The sequence below is a fragment of the Montipora foliosa genome, chromosome 5 (assembly GCF_036669935.1).
Source record: "Montipora foliosa isolate CH-2021 chromosome 5, ASM3666993v2, whole genome shotgun sequence".
Lineage (NCBI taxonomy): Eukaryota > Metazoa > Cnidaria > Anthozoa > Scleractinia > Acroporidae > Montipora > Montipora foliosa.
Genome location: NC_090873.1, coordinates 4,529,367 through 4,544,555, shown reverse-complemented (window position 1 = coordinate 4,544,555; position 15,189 = coordinate 4,529,367). Strand labels below are relative to the sequence as shown.

The following is a 15,189-nucleotide window of genomic DNA, read 5'->3' as shown; positions in this document are numbered from 1 at the left end:
GTTTCGCCATAGCGTTTCTTGAGTTGGAACGTGGCAGGATAAAACTCGCATAATTTAGTAGTAATTAGCAATTCAAATGTGCAGCCAGAATGCGAATTCCTCCGCCATGTTGTTTTCTTTCAAATGTAAATTTGAAGCCATTTGTGAGAGAAGGTACCTTTTTCCTCATGCAATCAAGACAGACGGTATGAAGAGATCGTCCTCTTAATAAGATACGGAAGAAATATTTTTCTCCTGGTGTATACATACATGTTTAGTTTAATGTACTTCATAAGATCATTTTTACACCATTTTTATTTTCTGCCATACATTTTCGAAAGATGGTGCCACTTTTTGGGTTGAGGAGGGGAATAAAGTTTGCGCAACTGTGAGAGAATTCTACTTCTAGAAATGCCGCCCGGGTTTCATTCCTGGAAACAATGTCATTTGCGGGTTGATTTTTGTGGTTGTCTACTCTACTGCTCTCCGGGTACAACACTTGACTCGATCGGCTTTAACATTGTAAAATTAGTTTGATTTAGTTTGATTTCCAATCTCCCTAATTTGTAGAGTACTTGTGCTCAGCTAAATAAGACTGAAATATAATGAAGACAATGATAATGACGATGATGACGATGACTATGACGATGATGATGATGATAACGATGATGACGATGATAATAATAATAATATAATAATAATAATAATTATTATTATTATTATTATTATTATTATTATTATTACTATTAATCCACGATGTTGCTCATCGACCATGTTTCGGTATGTCCTTCGATCGGGTTGCCGCCAGCAACCTTGAATGTTCAAGACCTGTCTCAAGATGTGTGCTGGCCCAATTAATCTAAGGCCCTCTTGTGCAGATAGTTAATTATGTATTATTACTACTTATGTCGTCGTCTCTGCTGATCTGGTTAATCTTGTAGAACAGAAGCGAAGAAGCAGTACTTTCAACTTAATATGTGAACGATCTGTATCTCATCTCTTAACTTACCGGTAATAAATTGCGAAACACTGAGAGATTTACAGATGTTACTTTGCGTATCCAGAAACATGGCAGCTGGAGACAATGTTATCGTGAACAAAGTGCAGTGGCTCCCTTCATCCCTTTTTTGCTATTTTCAGTGTTACCTCTTCCAATTCCCTTCTTTTTATGCATTCTTCATTCCTTTCATCTTGACACATGCGCGGTGCAGTTTACTTGCTAAGGCAAAATTAAGGTTAAAGATAAATGCAAAAATCGCAGTCGTTCAACCTGACCCGGTGACGGATCGAAAACAACGAGACCAGTAAAAGAAATGAATTATAATATCTTTATTGTCAGAGAGAGTACTACAGGGACTGACCTAACAACGTGATGTGTTTTCACTCACGTGATCGGCGGAAATGTTGATTTATTGAAACAAAAGAAATCACTTGAATAACAAAATAATTTAATTGTAGTTGGATTAGTTTGGTATTCTTCCGTCGTGTGAAAACGCACTGTTGCGACTGGCTAATAGCAGTCTTCACCGAGATCTGGATTAAACAGAAAGAAAGATTCGACCTCCAGTTTGGAATAAATTGCTTAGTGACCTCTCCCTCAGGGTGCTTTTAATGGCCAATGAAAGAATAAATAGAAATTGACAGAACAAATCATGAATCCCTATTGGTGAAAGGTAGGCGAGGTGCAGCCGGGTTGTGGGACCTAGGAATTCCGAATTGTAAGCCCGGCCCGCAAATCATTCGTTCACACTTCCACGTTTTTGTTATGTTCTATAGCTTTCAGCACCGCTGACAGTTCTGTAGCTGTAAAGCAGACTACAACCCTAAATCCAAATGATAGCGTGACACTCCCTTGTCACACCACCTCGTATAGTTGCCCCTCCTCTACCCCTTCCAATTAACGATTGGACATTCGATGTTGCATGAGGTCGGAGGGGAGGATTAAAACCCCCTTTTTACGTACAATATGCGCGCGTGTCCCAATTTATTTGTCAAGAAATTTATATATCCTCATTTTTGAGGTACAATGCTTCCACCAACTTAATTATAAGAAACGGGGGGGGGGGGGGGGGGGAGGGGGCTGAAGCTCCTGTGGAATTTCTTTCCTTCCTGTGGAACTTCTGTACGGGTTTGTTTCAGAGTTTTTCAAATACTATACCCTTACAATATTTTCTTTCGCAACCTGAGTTAGTACACCACAAAATGCATGGACTAATGTTGTTACAATAAACGAGATTTATTTTGATACACACAATCTTTAGAAAGTTTTCATTGGAGAAACTTTTCACTAACACAACTTGATATACACTTGACTAAAAAAAAAAAATCATTTGCACTCTTTTCTCAAATTGCCTTGGCTTATTGACACAAAACGAACGAAGGAAGATGAAACATTTTTTCTGCGATTTTTCTAGAAACCCGTTCATGAAAAGTATGGCAGCGATCGATAGATCGATCGATTTTGTTCAAGGACTTATCGAAAAGTCTAAAAAATGCAATAATAACCAAAAAATACGAAAATAAGGTACATTTTTATAATTTTCATTTTAGATTTTTCTTTTTTTTTTTTTTTTAATAAAAATTCATAGCTAAATAGCTTAAGTCCTACAGCATTGCTGACGTGCGACCGAGCTCTTCTCGGTTTTGTTTTGGGTAAAAAATCTTCGTATTCTTGTTGCTATCCCAGGATTCCATGAAGACTTGCTGCCATTACGACTCTTTTTAGAAATTCTACGGACAAACAAAAAATACATTGCATTAAGCACTTACATCTGCGGGAAAGCAGGGACCACTAATTCCTGTTTTGGATGAGATATACAAAGCAAAACAACACCAGAAATACGCTCCTAAACGTTTTCTTAAAACTGGAATCATTTTATGAGAAGGGTCCTATCTTAGGAGTTCAGGAGTCGGATGTACTTGAATTTGATAGAAGAAGTTTTTCAAACTGATTTTTGTGATTAAACTATCATAGCTTTTTACAGCACACATGTCCTTCTAAAGAACTGCTCAGTAGCTTTCAAGGATCTTACCCGGAGACCACCGCATTAAAAGCGTGAAAGTACAGCACCGCTCGGCAGATTTAAATTGAGTTCTCGCACTCAAAGACTTCATTCACAAGTTCGGTTTGTGAGTTTCCCTTTAGCGTCCCAGGTTTACTTACTGTGTTTTGAAAGTCACCCTGGGCGTATTCTTATCTGCCATAGAACCACTGGAAAATTCACTGCTCACATCTTTAGTCTTTTCTTGAATGTCTCTTCCGTTTGCATCTGAAGGATTCCACTACAGTTTAAGAAAAGGAGAAACAAAACCGTGAGGGCGAATTTGATTTGAATCTGATTCGGAATCTTTACGAATGCATGGTTGAAGATATCTTCACTACGACAACAATTATAAAGTAGTTCTGTTATAACGGCAGAGTGATCTTTCGCCATATGGTGCTGACTGATTAGCCAAAAAAATCGCACTGTTATTTTAGTCAATCACAAACCACTCTCCAACTGTACTCAGCAATCCTTCTCGGGCATTTTTTCCCACGCAAAATGCTGGCTTCATTTTCGTTGCTTTTAGTTTTATTGTCTGCGTATTTGATGATTGTTAAAAGCAATAACTTTGGTTTTACTCGCAAATGTGCTCCCGCTTAAATTCGACCGCAACGTCACGTTCAAACCTAATACCTTACTATTAATCTATCTTTTTTACATTTGCTCATAAAAGCAGAAAGAACGCACATCTAAGACAGGCAAATAATGAACATCGTTCACCACCTTGCTTCTGTACGGAAAATCCAATCGTTTGAATATGAATAAAATTCACCAAACTGGGAAAAACCTGTTTCTAATTCACAAGCCTATTCTAACACAGCGCTCCCACCTCATCGGCCATAGTGAAACACCTAATCATACCCCTTCCCGGATAAGGCTTCCGAAATGTAGAAATTATTATATTTTAGTTAAAGAAACTTTTCTTACCATCATAGTAAGAGGTCCTGCAGAAACATCTCTATCACCGTAGCTGAACTCTCTTTGCGTCGATCTCAACTCCTCAGTGAGAACTAGAAGCTTTGACTCCTTTAACTGCAGGTTAACTTCCATTTTGTCCAATTCTAATTGTTTCTCTCTCAGCAATTCTTGCAGTCTTTTTACATCATTTTCCAGCTGTTGGACAATGCCTTCATTTTCAATCCTCATTAAAGTCTGTTCCTTATCCCCCAATGCACTTTGGGTACTATTCAACTCTTCTTGAAGCTTGACCACGGCTTCTTTCCGTATTTCATCAACAGTTGCGGAAACAGCCATTAGGTTCTTTTGTGTCTCCTCTAACGCGTGTGTCTTTTCGTTCAAACATCTTTGCATGCGCTCAAGATCTATTTGTTTCTGTTTCATACCATGTTCATGGCTTTGCTTCGCGCAAGCAAGGGATGAAGTTAAAACTTGAAGTTCTCTTTCTTTCTGCTCTAAAGTATTTGACTGATCCGTCAATAGCATTTGTAATCTTTCTCGTTCTCCCTGTAATTGCTCTATAGTGTCTTGATGTTTTTTCTCGGTGTTAGCAAAGGCTAACCTCAGGACTTGCAGCTTTGTTTCTGTCTCCTGAAGAGAAAAATTCTTTTGGTTAAACAGTATTTCTGCGTTTTGAAGCTCTTCTTCAAACAGTGATTGTTTCAACATAAACTGTGCTTCCATGTTTGTTAACAAGTCATTGTTTTCCGTCAATTTGAGCTGTAAGTTTTCGATTTCATTTTCCAATCTCCTGACAGCCTCTCTATGTTTTGACTCGGTAGTGGCATCATGCACTGACGCTTGCAACTCGCTTGTTGCTTTTGTTTCAATAAGTTCCCTGCTGGACACCTCGGCTGTTATCTTGAAATTGTGGTTTCTAGATGTCGTGCAGTTGTCTTCGAGGCTTTCGACTCGGAGTTCTAGCATTCTTTCTCGACCTTCACTTAATTTCAAGCATCCCTGTAATAGCTCCAGTTCTTCTCGCAGGTAGCTATAGTCGTGTTCCTTCTTTTCCAGATGAGCCGTCTTTTCCAAATTGTCCATCATAATACTAAGTTCATCGAGCTGGAACTGTAATTCGTCGTTGCTTTCTTCGCTGTCTTTGAGTTTCTTCTCCAAAGTGTCAATATGATACACGAGATCTTCATTATTCATGTTTGCATGGTCAAGCTCGTCCAACAACTCTATAAAAGTCTGTTCCTTCTCCTTCATGTCACGTCTCAAATTTGCCAGCTCTCTATCTTTGTATTCCTGTCTGGAAGCTAAACGCTGTACCTCAAGTTTCAACCTAAGGATCTCCCTCTGGGAAATGTCTCGTTCCAAACTTTGATCAGGTACTGTAGCGAATTCAGCATTCTCTGTGTGGGTGACGTCTCTCTCTCCACTTGATTCAAGGCGCTCTTCGTTCATCACATCCTTTCTGGAATCGAAATGCTCATCTTGCACGTTTTCGTTGTCCTCCAATTTTGTCGGACCTGCACTTGGTTTGATGCTATTTTCAGTCAGTTCCGACTTGAGCAATTTTTTGTCCTTAAGGGTGTTTACCCTTTCACTGCAATACAGAAACACACAATTTAATCAACTGATATATATGTTATTCGTTGTCCGAGGGATCAAGATAGTCTCAAGAACGGCCCTCGACTGCCAACTTGAAACTTTGGTCACCCTATTTTCTTAGTGAAACGCAGTGAAAAATATATTTCCCTGGCTCGGGTTGCTCGAAACATATTTAGCGCTAACAAGCGTTAAATACCATGGAAACCTATAGATTTTGATACCTCTTACCCAACGGTTAGCGCTAACCAGGCCTCGAGCAACCGGCCTTGGTAAATGACAAATATTAACCGGCTCGTAACTCGATTTCCAAACTTTAGTTGTGGTTACACTAACCCTTTTACCCATGGGTAAATAGCGTTTGCCCAAAGGGGAACCGCTTTCTCGAGACCACAAATGCCCTAGGGGTATTTCCATGGATACATAAAAAAACAACAAGAACTTCCCATGACAGTTCCTGAACTGAAAAGTACGGTTTATCTGCTCCCTGTGGTGGCTTGGCCAATCATAAAGCAGAACGCAGTAATTAATTGTACCCTATAATTTTACCCTAAGGGGAGTCTTTTACTGTGTAACTGCATCCCCAAAGATAACATGAAATCTGAGCTGAACCAAAATCAAGCCATTTAACCTCCGAAAGGCCCCAAACCCAAGGTGTGTGTAACCACAACTTTTATTATCCACACCGCTGGATCGCAGGGACCTGACCAATCAAATTTCAGACTGTTTTGATAAAGATAACAATCATATGTAGCTGCTTTTATATATAAACTAACTTAACTTTACATATGCGTAAAGTGCATAAGAAACTAGTCATTTAACAAAAAAGGACCGAGTTTTCTTTAGTCTCTTTCCGAAAGAAGTCCAAGTGCGAAAATTTGGATATGGCACTGAGATTAACAGGGGCACCCAACGAGAATATAGTTTAAAACCACTTAGACATAGCATTGTCAAACATATTTTAGTATTTAAACGGTAGATATAGGCATATTTTTATCCCCTAAAAATTTTTCATCTGTTCGGATTTCCTAGCTGAAAGTCTAGTGATCCGAAAATCATAGGGATTAAAACTTACCTTTTCGAAAATTTCAGCCAGAAAAAAGGCTCCCGAAAATTCTAGGTGACCTTTTTAAGGTAAAAATCCGTTAAAAATGGGCAATTAGACCATTTTTCAGATGTTCGAAAATCCTAGGACAGGAAGGCAAGCAAGAAATTTTACAACAAATGTTCCGAAAATTCTAGATCTCAAATCGTCTTCCGAACAGATATTTTCCAAAAATTGACGTTGGGTGCCCCTGTATTAAATCATGGAGAACTTAGGCAAGAACGGCGACAAAGGCTCCGAAAGCGTCATGTAAAAATATAAATTAGTATTATTCTAATCACTTTGCGATTATCCCAAACACTTCGGCATTGAAATTACTGCAAATTTTCTTCGAAAAAATGTTATGGACGGTGTATCGGTTGCAAAGGGAAATATAATATTTCTTGTCAGGTGCTCACGTCCTTCACGTTATCGCAAATTTTGTTATTACTCTTCGTTATGAGGGCCAAGTTGTTCAAAGTATCCGGTGGATAAGTCACTAAATACTCTCAATCAAGAGCGACTTATCCACTGGATAAAGTTATCCGGCCATAGACCTTTTTGCAGATACGGCGGCCATTTTGATTTCTATTGTTTCAAATAGTTATTATGGGATGCCCAGCAGCAAATAATATTAATTTGCCCCCCTGGGCATCCCATAATATCTTTCGAAACAACTGGGCCCAGGACGATAACGGCGCCAAAATGTGAAATGCACGTGCGGAGCGTACAGAGTCGTTTTTTTTGTTCATTTAACACATTTTCTGCCATTCTTCCTCTCGGCGATGTTGTCGCTGCTGAATCTCGCTATTTTAACTTCGCACTGGGATTGCTTACAGATTCGTTCTTTTTGTTCATTTAAGCTTAGTTCCCACTGGCGACATAAGGATCATAAGCATAATCATAATCATAATCATAAACATAAACATAAGCTTCTTATGTTCTAGTGGGGTGGGCCGCTCTAAAAACGTAAAGCTTTTCCTCGAAGCTGGCCGCCATCTTGAAAATGAACCGACCCGAAAGTACTGGTCCTAGACTTTAATTGGCCAAAACACAATGACCCCGTTGCGTCATTATGTTTCTCATTATGTCGTTATGATTTTCGCGTTCCCACTGCAAAGAAAAGCGACATAGTCATACTCAAAGCCATAATCATAATCATAAGAAAATGGTTGATCATTTTCTTATGATTATGATTATGTTGATCATAAGGGCGCCTATGGTTATGTTTCTGGACGTTCCCACTAAAGCCTAGTTCCCACTAGCGACATAACGATCATAATCATAATCATAAGCACGAACATAACGCTGTTATGTCGCTTATGTCTTAGTGGGAACGCCCAGAAACATATAATCATAGGCGCCCTTATGATCAACATAATCATAATCACTCTCTAAATTTCCTGCTCTAACAATCATGGAGAGCTCACTAAGGCTGGGTGTTAAACATATCTCGCATGCGTTTCAAAAGAGGATATTAGTATTACTAGCGATAAAGGGTTGCAAAAACACCAACGCTTACCTTCTTTCTTCCAACGTAACAGTTTTTCCTGGAATTCTTGGCCTGACTTGTTTGATGGTTTCATGTAACGCTCCGAACAGGCGGCCTCTTGGTGATGTTTTAGAACTTGTCTCTTTTACACCTGAGGATTGTTTTGCATGTTGCTTGCATGCAGTTTTAGCTGCAAATTCACGAATGAAAATCGGATGAGTACGCAGCTATTACAACGGTTCTGGATTAGTTCAGAAAAAGTGAAGTGAAAGACTTAACTTTCTATTTTAAGTGTCGTGTTGGCCACTACAAGTTTCCTATAAATGATTACGTCAAGCCGAAAGACACCCGCCTCACTCGTCACAGCTCTGATAAAGGCGTACTAATTCCTAAGTGCCGCCCAAAGATCTTTCAATTTAGCAATCAATTTAAACTCTGGAACACTCTACCTGAATCTACTCGCACTATTACTTCCTTTAATCAGTTTAAATCTCACGTATTGCAACGTTATTCTGCTGCTTTCTGTATAAATTATGACGTTACTAACTTTAACAAACCTGGAAGTCAATGTGCTGCAAATTCAGCAGGTCACGTAATCTTCTATTAGCTGGCAACTGCTGCTATTGAGCCTTTTTGCGGGATAGGATTTTTATATTTCTCATAATGTCTTGAATGTTTGTAAAGCCTGTTTTTGTGTATATAGTCTCCTTCAATCATGAACCTTACAATACCCATCTATTTTCCTTATCAATCAGCCCCTCTTCCCTTGATTAATCAATCCAGCAATCGTCCCTTCAACGCTTTTCTGATCACTAATTCTTTCTTTTCTCTGTCAAGCTTTAATCGGGAGCTTAAGCGTGCGATGTTTTTTAGCCACGGATGGGACACCATCCCCATAGTGAAAAGATACTTAACAATAAAAATGTAGAACAGTGGGAAAATACTCTGCCGTACCAAGGACGGCAGAGTATTTTCCCAGACCCCAATACAAGATAGGGTCTCCAGCGCTTGCTTGTTAGCCCCCCCCCCTCCCCACCCCCAATACAAAATACGCTCCGCCGTTCCTGCGTGCACAAGCTTCCTAAATTATATACCTAATAGAAAGAAGAACAAAATGCCATGGCTTCTACTTATTGGCATCATTTCGTTGGATACGCTTTTTATCTCAGTTGTTTCAATTGGTAAATATCCATCGCTTTTCACATCCATTTCGGTGAATTGCCGTCTTAAGTTGTCAAGTCCTTTTTTGATTCGACTATGAGTGCAATTGCCTTTCGCGCAAATGAAACTCTCTCTTCCCTCCCTTAATCCAGACCAATTTTTCCCGATTAATTTAGGTAAATTGAAGCAGCAAGGACCAAAACTAACGTAAAAAAAAAAGAAGGATGGGTCGTGGTAAAGGATCTAATCAGCGTGAAACTAGAAACAAATCAGAAGGGAAGGCTGAACAGTAAAGGAATATCTGACGTATATTCCAATTCACTTGCTAAAAACTAAAAGTTGGATAATAAATAGCTTATTCGACGATACTACACACTAAATCGTCCAATAAGCTGACTCCCTTTCTTCGTCAGGTTGGTACTTGCTACACCTTGATGAAGAAAGACAGTGCCTTTCGAAATTTTGACAACAGAAATTCCTTCCTTGTTTGATCAGCCTTTCACTTCACGTTTGTTAACTAATTGAAGGCTCGTTTTTGCTCAGTTGATTTCGCTCCTTTTATTTCGTCTCTTTTCCAAGGACGCCTTTTTCAGCTTTTTTCCAAATGAAATTAAAACCGTTCAACTCAAAGTATATAGAAGAAAACAGCTAATCTCTCCTTCATACGGTAACTCAATATTCAGTTTTTAACAATCTCTTCTAACCTCTATAAATGTCTGCCTTATTGATCAGAAAATGGTAAATTCTAACTTGTTTATTGCGTTTCTGTCGCCCTCTGAACTGAAAGCAAACATCTCTTTATTAATCCTGACTTAAGAATTATCCTGCTGTTTTCTTTGTCTAATAAAATCATTTAAAAAGTGGGCTGTTTTAAAACGTTCCAAAAGAATTGCTTCTGAATCAGTATCACAAAAACAAAAAATACAATACCTAAATTCATTCCTGGCTTCTGTTCGCCAGCAGTCTTGATAGTCTTGTCACGTTTTTGCGTCATAACGATGTTCGTTGAAGATGTTACCCTGGAGGGTTATTTAGATTCTCGCAGCACTTTAGGCAGGCGAATTTTTTCAATCCTTGTACTTTTTCGCTAGCAACGTGTGGTGGTCTCGCACCACCCGAAAGTAAGTTGAAGATTACTATTTTCTGATGATTTCGCTCTTTTTTTTTTTTGCTCTTTGTCTTTTTAAAAGTTTTTCTCAGTTTTGTCGACTCGCTTGCTCTCAAATAAACTACGAAATTCTCCAAATATCTCCCGCTTCGAAAATATGTACCAGTCGCACCAAAATCTAACGCTAAATGATTGTTTTCTGCGTAAAACCATGGAAACTGAGCTTCACAATTTCGTCACAAAGGTTGTTCGAAATCTCGCGCTAGAGTTAGTAAACCAGTAATTTCTCTATGGAACTTTCTGGAAGGTTAGGCTTTGACGTCATTTGAAATGCAGTAATGTGATTGGGCAATCGAAGTGTTTACTGCCCGTATTAGGAGTTTCCTCGGCGGGAATAAGGAGAAGCTTTGTTTTAATCTTGCCAAACATTGGTTCGTGAAACAAATAGCGAACATTTTGTCAAGGTCATACGAACGTCGCTCTATCAAAGCGACTTAACTTTCGTTAACACTTGAACTTACCTCCATACAGCTGACTAGAAATTGAAATTTGTCACTGCAGTTTTCCTATAACATTTTAGTCCAACGTCTTTTTTCCTTGGCAGTGATAAGGAAACACGAGGAAAGCTGGACATTGCCAAGCTATAAGGCGTAAGAAAAATAACCAACGGTTAAATTCGCCATCATGACGCCAAGAAACAGTAAAAGCAGCTCCGCATTTTGAAAATTTTTTACCATTCGCAAGCTTAGTTTAAAGTAGAAGAACTTTCGCCGATATGGAGTAAAGACTGTAAATAAGAGACGTTTTCGAACACTACAAAGACCCTACAAATACATTATTTTTTCCCGTCCTTAAAATTCAATCAAATAATGCCGATTGGGCTATCTTTAAAAGAAGAACTGGTAATGAAGGAATGGAAACGATGAACGGGGAACGGGGAATCTTTACAAAGCGGGAATCTTTAAAATGGGGAATCGTTAAAAGCAGGAATCGTTAAAAGCGGGTATCTTTAAAATGGGAAAAAAAAAGAAATGAATAAATTCTTTCCTTTTTAGTATGCAGTTAGCCTGCGAATATAGCCTCCTCTCCTCGCACCCCGTCACTGGGAGGTTTCACGTGTCCCAAGTGACGGGGAGCAAGGAGAGGCGACTGTATTCGCAGGCAGGCTATGCTGAAGGGAAACTAAAACAAATAGACCCTTCCAACAGTTTCTTTAAGCGGGCGAAGGAGCTATACCTTGGTTAATTTTCAACAAATCCCTTTCAAACTGGTCAATTTTAATAATTTTAAGGCGCTTATCGGATTTTGCCTAACTCGTGAACGTCAAAAGTTGATAAAAACCTATTTATTGAATCATAACCACACGATCTTCACTAATTGGTTAATCGGTTAGGTTAGGTCTATTTAGGTTGGTTCTAGTCTAGTTGGGTCTAGTTAGCGTTAGGGTAGGTCTCGGTTAGGTTAGGTTAGGTCTCGGTTAGGTCTCAAATCCTGGCTCGGATTCTAGCTCGGATCCTGGCTCGGATCCGAGCTCGGATCCTGGCTTTATTCTTAGTTTAATTATCTCAAAATTAATAGTCCGTATCACTTTCTTTGTCAGAAGCACATAATAACATATTCTTCAAGTCCGCATTGAATTGTCCTCAAGAAGAAAACTCGTGTTTTCAACTTTCCTTATACATCACTGAAATTTACAAATTACTATAATTAAGGAACAAAAACATTGCTGATAACCGAACAGAACAAGAACAAGAAACAATTGACATATTTTGTTTGCTCAGACTGTGAAAGGCCACCTTTTCGCAATTCTTATTCAGTGTTGAAACTTTTCGAGTACTAAGGCAACACTATAATCGGTTAGATCCCAAAAACAGGCCCCGTGACATGAATTTTCTTTAATGTCACTATAATTATGAAACGGTAATTACCACATTAGACAAAAATACTAACGTCAAAATAAACATATTCCAGCATAAGTGCCACTGGATCGTGGTATACAGCTTTAAATCCAACTATGTTGTCGTGCTTGAGGTCGTACAATAACCTAGCCTCTTTGGCGAACGCATCGATGAAGTCGTGTGAAGATCCGAGGAATTTCTTAACAACAACTATTTCGCCTTTCCTGACCGAAATCTCCGACCTTCCTCCTTGTATATTCGGTGACAAAAACGGCTCCAAATGACCCCTGCCAGATAACATCTTGTCGGCCGAGATCAGTCCACTTAAATTGCATGGTGGAAGACCTTCGAAGCGACTGATTCTTTCTTTCTTGGAAGTAAATGCAATGGGTATTTTGAAGTTGTCTTCGCAAGACCGCATCGCGTAGAAAGAGGTTTCGTGAAGCACAGAATGACGGATTATACGCGAAATTCCCGCCAAAATAACTAACAACCGATCGATGAGAGTTCCTGTGTCAGATAGCCTATAATATTGTCATGGAATAGTAAATTCTCCTCAACTCTTAACTTAAAAGTAAATTAATATGTCACAGAACACCGCCGGCACATCGTTCGGCATCTAATTACTGTATTGCTGATTTTCCAGAATCTGGGAAAAGAAAGAAAGGAAATATGCAAGATACACGGACAAATTTGTTACCACATTTCAAGAGATTTGTATGGAGACGCCATGCTAGCCGGAAACCAACAAAAACATTTGTCACTGAGTTGCTTTAGTTTAGTAACAAGAAAGATAAAAGCACATGTTTTGCAAACCAAAATTGCATTATGATACTTGATAACGGTAGGACAAATATTTATCGCTGCGAAACTCAATTTAAAAACTTCACAGACTGGAGTTCAGATGAATCAAGGCGGTTCGATTCTTCTGTCGGTGTAGCGGATCTCTAAGAACCGCTCCCCTAGCCCACTAAACAGATATGCTTTAGCGTGCGATATAATAACAATGAATAAATTGATTTTAGCTGATTAATTAATAATTCCCAGAGCTTCCCGCTTTCAAACAATCCCCGTTCAAAAGATTCCCGCTTTTAAAGATTCCCCGTTCCCCATTCCCATTCCAGAGGATTGAATTCTTCGTTTTAAAGATAGCCCAAATAATGGCCTTTTCGGTCAACTGAAGCCAAACAAAATGGGAAATGAAGGATTTGATTTGATTAGATATAATAACAATGAATAAATTAATTTTAGTTGATTAATCAACAATTCCCAGAGCTTCCCGCTTTTAAACACTCCCCGTTCAAAAGATTCCCGCTTTTAAAGATTCCCCGTTCCCCCTTCCCATTCTCCGACCCCTTAAAGATAGCCCAAATTTTTGGACTGTTCGGTCAACTGAAGCCAAACAAAATGGGAATTGAAGGATTTGATTAATTGACAACTTTTCACGGATAATGGAGTGGTTTAGTGTGATTTAGGGGAGGGGAGAGGAAATTAAACTGATCTTTAAAGATAGTAACAAAGTCAATTCTCTTGCTCTACTGGACAGTTAAGAATCACGACTACGCAACTAACGCGAAGTTAATTCCGGAATTACATAGAGTTCAATAAAATGGCAGGCTGGGTGGGAATATCAAGGATATTCCAAGACCAGCCCCTTACAAAACGATATCTTTAGACAACAAGAAAGTACTGACATTTTGTGTGTTCTAAAGGGCATTGAATCGAAATAAAACGCTGCTAGTAATACCGAGAAAACCACAATAAGTGTTTGATTTACAAAAACAAAGTAATTATGCATTGAGAGTACTTGTGATATTTTTCGATCTGGCATTGGGATGGTTGTGTTGCGTCCGCTGTGCGGTTTTAGACTGTTTTTATGTGAATCCATATAATTCCTTCTATGCTTCAGCAAGTTTAAAATACCGTTATGATTTTAAGTCTTACGCTCTAATGCGCACGCACAGTTCGGAATTTCTGGCTATGGTTTTTTAAGGCTATGGTCATACTTGCTACTAAAGGTTTTTTGAACCGATAGGAAGTTGACCAAAATATTCCTTGTTTCCTCTTTCAAGCTGAACTGCAGAATACCCGGTGACTTATTTGCATATGAATGGCGTGTACACGTTATATGCCTCGTTTTTCAGACGATGCCGCTACAGGGACACAATATTAGTGGTCGGGTTTTCTGGAGTGACTCCACAACCAGACCGAAGCCGAAACGTAAGATATTACTAAAGACATTTTTTACACTTACATTGTCATTAAGAGGATTCCATGACGACCTTCGGCTAAAATATCACGGAATTTGAGAAACCATGACGGCTAAGGCAATGACAACGTCACATAGCAATAGACCATTGTACAGTTCTGTGCCCAGTTACCTGACCTTTGCATTGAATAAAAAAGAGGCTACAGTTCACCTTGCTTTGATGCAAGCGTCATGATTGCTTTTCTTATGTAAATCGTGGTGTTGTAATGCTAACGAGTTGCGATTTACATAGAAAATGCAATGAGGTTTGTATCAAAGCAAGGTCAACGCCAGACCAGATCTTGAAATCAAGGCTTAAAACTTTGGTCGCTTAGTGTTTAATTAACATAGATTTGAAATCCAAAGAAAAAGAAGACTTGATTTTTTGGTCACAGGGGCATTTTGAGCAATTGCCCGGCTCTTTTTAGACGCCTGAAAATATCTGGCGACTTCAACAGTCGACAACGCTTATACAGATCGAGACCCACCAATCACAGTCTTCCTAGTCAGCAACATCACGGCTGACAAGACTGACCAATTACATCACATTTCTACTGACCATTCAGGTTAAATATCAGATAACTCACGCGATTCACTAACACAACACAAATCACTTGACTCTGAGGATGACTTCCGCTCAGGTTGACTCTGATTTATATGACTT

General features: G+C 39.0%; 1 protein-coding gene across 1 annotated transcript; it reads right to left on the bottom strand.

Annotated features, from left to right (window-relative positions):
- Positions 1–2,576: 2,576 nt before the first annotated feature.
- Positions 2,577–10,265, bottom strand: LOC138004598 (putative leucine-rich repeat-containing protein DDB_G0290503). The gene is made up of 5 exons (XM_068851149.1): positions 10,202–10,265; positions 8,141–8,300; positions 3,951–5,532; positions 3,143–3,261; positions 2,577–2,709 (listed from the first exon to the last, which is right to left on the bottom strand). The coding sequence occupies exons 1-5, from the start codon at positions 10,263–10,265 to the stop codon at positions 2,577–2,579; spliced, it is 2,058 nt and encodes a 685-aa protein (XP_068707250.1).
- Positions 10,266–15,189: the final 4,924 nt, after the last annotated feature.